The sequence below is a fragment of the Apium graveolens genome, chromosome 9, assembly GCF_009905375.1.
Source record: "Apium graveolens cultivar Ventura chromosome 9, ASM990537v1, whole genome shotgun sequence".
NCBI lineage: Eukaryota > Viridiplantae > Streptophyta > Magnoliopsida > Apiales > Apiaceae > Apium > Apium graveolens.
Window position 1 is genome coordinate 195,534,597 of NC_133655.1, and position 5,433 is coordinate 195,540,029.

The 5,433-nt window shown below is 34.8% G+C and overlaps 1 protein-coding gene across 4 annotated transcripts; it reads right to left on the reverse strand.

The window, feature by feature from the left end:
- Positions 1-594: 594 nt before the first annotated feature.
- LOC141683193 (putative F-box/LRR-repeat protein At3g28410) lies at positions 595-4,869 on the reverse strand. Of its 4 annotated transcripts, none has more exons than XM_074487882.1 (4): positions 3,528-4,865; positions 2,722-2,889; positions 1,383-1,619; positions 595-1,136 (listed from the first exon to the last, which is right to left on the reverse strand). In XM_074487882.1, exons 1-3 carry the CDS (start codon positions 4,656-4,658, stop codon positions 1,419-1,421), a joined length of 1,500 nt encoding a protein of 499 aa, XP_074343983.1. In that variant the 5' UTR covers positions 4,659-4,865; the 3' UTR covers positions 595-1,136; positions 1,383-1,418. The 4 variants fall into 4 exon arrangements, with proteins under 4 accessions (XP_074343983.1, XP_074343985.1, XP_074343984.1 ...); XM_074487884.1 differs by lacking the exon at positions 595-1,136 and having other exon boundaries at positions 1,155-1,619; positions 3,528-3,672; positions 4,474-4,856; XM_074487883.1 differs by lacking the exon at positions 595-1,136 and having other exon boundaries at positions 1,155-1,619; positions 2,722-2,811; positions 3,528-4,869.
- Between the last annotated feature and the right edge of the window lie 564 nt (positions 4,870-5,433).

A 5,433-nucleotide genomic window follows, 5' to 3' on the forward strand; every position in this document is an offset into this window, starting at 1 on the left:
CTATTTCAGAGTACCCAGCCCAATAATCCAGTCACCGATAAATAAATTTGAATTAAAATAATTCTCAAATAAATAAAATCCTCGCCCAGGTCGCCTCGCGTACGCGAGACGCCGAGACATTCGCCCAAATCGCCCTTCGACCCGGTCCGGTGCGTGGCGGGGCGCGCGTGAAGCACACAACAACACAATGGACCATCACACACCTTAGTAGATGTATATTACTCATGTGGGTAATACCATATATAAGCACACACCCTCCTTTATTTATTTAAATGTGGGACAAACATTCTCAAATTTTTCCAAGCTTTTCCAAGCTACTTTCAACTCTCATTTCATATGGATTTCATTAAGAAAATTCTTAAAACCATATATGAAAATTTAAGTTCAAATATCATTGAACAATTTGCAATCATTAGATTTTAGGATTAACATCAAGAACATAATTAAATTAAGCTCTAAAATCCTAATTTTCTAACAAACACATATAAACACATATAGATATAACAGGCTTCATATAAAAAGACAAGAATTGTGACAAAAATTCCATATACTATTAAGCACGATGAGGTTCTGATGGGGCAATGGAATTAGGGAGTGCATCAATTAATAATTGTTTAAACAATTGCATACATTAAATAACGGTTCAAACTAATCTATCTGCAGATTTATATCAGTTGTATCTCTTTACAAACAACACTTCCATGACAACTAATAGGAGTTCAAACATAAGAACAGTTCGATACAAAATCTATAAGCATGATACGTCAAAGGTTCTAGAAACTTGAGTACCTGTCAAAAGAAACTATGATAAGGCATTAAAAAACACTTAAACATACGACTAATCCCAGGAAACCTAAGGACTTGACAAGAGATTATCTCCAATGTAGCCAACAACAAGGTTTGTAACCGCAGTTCCAAAAGCTTTCTGAATCTCTTGCATCTTTTCGAAGAGTCTCTAGATCTTGTAATTTTGTTTTTGTATGATCAACACGAATCTGAAACTCTTTTAACTCACTTTTGGCATCCTCAATATGACAGTCAATTGCATGAAGCTCTGAAAGTAGGGGCTGGGAGAACCGGACCTGTTCTATATAGTTCAGACGGCTCACAAGCCAACTCACGTTGAATCCAAATTTCTGCAACTCGGAAAAAAACATCTTTATACTCAGCAATCATCTCAGTACCAACATCAGCCATAGAACATTTACTGAGGTGCACAACAGATTTAGCTTCATTGTACAAAATTTTTTGCTTTTAGTGGTGAAGTGCTCAAAGGTTTCTGGGTACTTATTCATAATGATATTGAGCAGAAATACAAACTCTGAGTTAACTTCATGCCCTCGCCATAAACCAAAATTATTATCACACCTAGAAGAGCTCACCCGATCATTGCTGGTCCTTTTAACTGGAGCACCAATTCATCCAACCCTATGAACATCTACTACTGGATTCTGCACCACATGCTCTTCTTGCACCCCCATGTCCACGTTGTCAATGGACAGGGTTTTACGTATTTTTTCAGAATCAACCCGCACCTTGGTTGGAGCTGACAAGGGCTCTTCTAGCATCACATTTTGAGCTGTCACAGGAGCTACCTCTGCGGGAAGAATCATATTGTTCTGGGGAAGAAAACATAAAAATTAGTGGAATTATTCTCACTAAAATTCTAAACTTTTGCATCCATCTATTAGAAAACAAATGTATTTAAGATAATATGATGATATACTATGCAATTTAGGGTAAAAGAAACCCAAGTTCAAGATTAAATAAAACTTTTTAGAAATTCTTTTTATAAATAAAGTTCAAGTGAAGTACGCCTATTTTAAATATTATGGTTTTAACTTTTACGTATTCACAAGTTTAAGCATTAAGATTAGTCATTATTTACAAGTTTTTCTGTGTTCGAATGTGTGGCACAAAACAGGAAAGTGGGTGATGTCATTAATCTTAAGGGTCAAGCTTTTGACAAATTTTGTGTTGTAAACTTGTTTTTCCAGATATTTGGACATGAACTAGCAGGAAACAATGGTGAGTGCCTACTTTATTTACGTTTACAAGTATTTTTGTAATCTAATTTCATAGAATAAATCATTTGATTGATTATTCTCATGTATTACTCAGATTGTATTATCAAATCTAATTGTTCACAACCAATTACATCTCATATAATTGAAAGCTAAATTAGATTATCAATAAGACTATAGTAATTTAGTACAACTTTTTTTTGGTGAAAATATATAGAACATACAAGTACAAAATTAAACAAAAATGCAATCATTCCATAAAGCATTATGAAGCAATATCTAAAGATCCACTATTTCAGGCTCACGTACACTAAATTGAAAACAATACTGTGAAGAACAGATACCTAGTATGGCTGCACCTACAACAATGCCAAAAAGCACAGTCGATTTCAACTTTAAATCTAGAAAAAACAATCATAGAATCATGTTTCACTTAATTATTTTGACATAATCCTACGCTTAGATTTATCAATATATGATAGAAGGCATTGTTTACAACATCTAAAATTTTGTGAAAGAATGTTGCCTAAATGTCATAGCTGTAGTTATACAAAAGCATCCTAAATTAAAAAATCATATTAAGGCAGAGCATGATTGTGAGATGTCACCAAATGCAACATGAATTGTATCTGCCTATAAATTATAAGACAACAGATATTCACTGATAAATCAAGAAGCTGCAAAGATTATTAATTACCTGAGGGAATGCGGTCACAATGGTGGCTTTTGGAGAGCGTCCAAGCAAGTAGCATCTGAGGTCACTGGACATACTTGATTCTTTATACTCCTGTGGTACCATCACATACTTCAAATTACAGAATGGAGAAGAAGAACTGACAAGAAAGTCCATGATAACAGAAAAGGCCTGGAAAGTAACAAAACAATATGATATATGAGGACCTCAAGTAATATCTAGATTTATATTTCAAGTACTCAGCAAAGGTAAACAGCCAGTAGGACACGAGTTCTATTTATGCAGTATTTGATTTTTGCACAAATAAAAATCACTGGATAAGCTGAACATAAGTACAACATGAGTTTTTGGTTAGACCTTGTTGTGAGGCTTCTTATTTCATGAGTTCTACAATACGTAATTCCATAGTGATAACAAGAAGAATAACTTTTTTATTTTATTCAACTACAAAATTAATTTGCAAGGTGGAATACTAAAGCTAAAGGATCCAGTTTACAACTGCTTCAACATTAATTTGCAAGGTGGAATATTAATGCTAATCCAGAACCAGTAATTAGTGCTAAGCTTACAGACAAAAGTTTACGTGAAAGGGGCATTAATGATAAAGGTTGGAGGATCACATATTCAAATTCATGAAAGACCGATGACCAACAAAAGTTCTAAACGAATACAAGGCATGTCCATAATATACTTTCATCAAAGTTGTTAGTTATACAGTCAGATTTATGTAATAACTTCAATAAAAGAAGGAAAATAAATTGGTATGAAATAATGACCATATCGTTAAAAGCTATTAAAATTTAAGTTACCTCAATGGTCTCCAAGTCAAGAGTAAGTATTTTGGCCCCTCCCAGAGCACAGAACATTTCCCTAACCCGGTTCTTCTCCAAAGGTGAAATGGTCTTAACGTGCCGTAAATTTATATTCACGTTCTCTAACTCAGAATCTCCAAATCTGATTTGAAAGAAACCAGTATAACTGAAATTAGAGATTTTCTGAGACGAAAATATAATTTTACCGGGGGCATGATTAGGAATCATGTCACCATCGATTTCCAGGTTCACTATTTGGGGGCAATCTATAACGAAATCAGTCATCATGATATTCCAGTGAGACAAGGTCAGATTCTGTAGACTAAGTGCAGAGAAGAACTTGCTTTTGTCTTCGGGAAATTCAATGGCATCCAGTTGAAGAGTTAATAAAGCTGGTAAATCCCAAACTCCTATTGGCAAGGTGCAGTCTATTAGATAGAGTGTTGTCAAAGCAGGCAAACAAATAGATTCCGGCAAGTCCAAATAATTAAGAGTCAGAGTTTGCAAACAAGGCAGGCACGTAAAATACGATTTGTGTAAGTTGTAGGGTAATATACCACCATCATGTTTCAAGTATATGGTTGTTAAAACAGGTAAATCCCAACACTTTGAATCCGATAATTCACCTAAAATTAGCCTCGATTTGAGTTTTTTTATGATAGTAGAACTGAAAGTGCCTAATTTCACAAAATGAAAATCCTGGCGAAATGGGCTGGAAGCTTCGAAATAACCGTACTCAGAAACATCTAGATCAAAAACATTGTGTAAAACAGCATATTCAATATAATTTTCAATCGAATGCGTAGTCGGGGAATTCTGAAAAGCGAGATTCAATTTCAGTATCCGAGATTCATGGTTTCGATGACAGAAAAAACTTTGGAAAAACTCAACCTCGTCAGACCTTGAAAAGTAAATAAGTGGACGGTATTTTACGTCGTCATACCTTAAAAAATTGAGAAACGGGAGCGTAGTCCAAATAAACTTCCATCGTTTCGAGAGAACACTTGTTTGAACCGCTGACTGCACATCGGAAAAGGAGAGAATGTAATGAATGACCTCATCTGACAAACTACCGATTCTGTCTATACCACTAAGTTTATTCTTCTCAGCAATTCTCACTTTCTTCATCTCCAATCAGCCGCCTATTTAGACTACGGCTTTGCCCTGGATCCATTCCATCATATTTCACCATCTAAATTTTATTTTCCCGCCCAATTCCCCCTCTAAATCTTCCCGCGCTTTTATCTGCAGCTAGCCTAGTCATATTTTACTTGTTCTTCTTCAAAAAACACTTGCCCGGATAAAGTCAAAAAAATTATTTTTTGTTGTAATATACTAGCTTTAATAATATTAGAAGGGGCTACTAAATCTAATTGGGAAAGAATGAATCGGAGAGAGATATAAAGCATGTATTAGGATGCTTGGTGCAAGTTTTACATTCACCAAGGTCATGTATTTATAGCCAAGGTGAAGAACAAAATCAATTAATGTATTATCAAAATTTCTACTCCTAAAGTTTAGCCCTACTATTACAATATTTGACCACATGGCAAATCAATTCACAACACTCCCCTTTGATTAGACTGCCTCGTTAAAACCTTGTCAAAGAAAAACCCAGAGGGATAAAAACTTTGAAGAACGAAAAAGAGTATAATCTCCCCTTGAAAAAACTAATCATTCTCTGAATTTTGTTGAAACAAATTTTTGAATCGACGCATTCCAATGTTCTGTCGTAATTTCTCAAAGGTTGAATTCGGTAATGATTTCGTGAATAAATCAGCAAGGTTGTCACATGACCGAATTTGTTGTACATCAATTTCACCATTCTTTTGAAGCTCATGAGTGTAGAAGAATTTTGGTGAAATGTGCTTCGTCCTGTCTCCTTTGATATATCCTTCCTTGA

Coding starts and splice junctions, on each gene's coding strand:
- LOC141683193 (XM_074487882.1), bottom strand. CDS start 4,658: ATGAAGAAAGTGAGAATTGCTGAGAAGAATAAACTTAGTGGTATAGAC. Junction 2,890..3,527: donor TTGACTTGGAGACCATTGAG/GTAACTTAAATT, acceptor GTTACTTTCCAG/GCCTTTTCTGTTATCATGGA. Junction 1,620..2,721: donor TTGTGACCGCATTCCCTCAG/GTAATTAATAAT, acceptor TTTCTTCCCCAG/AACAATATGATTCTTCCCGC.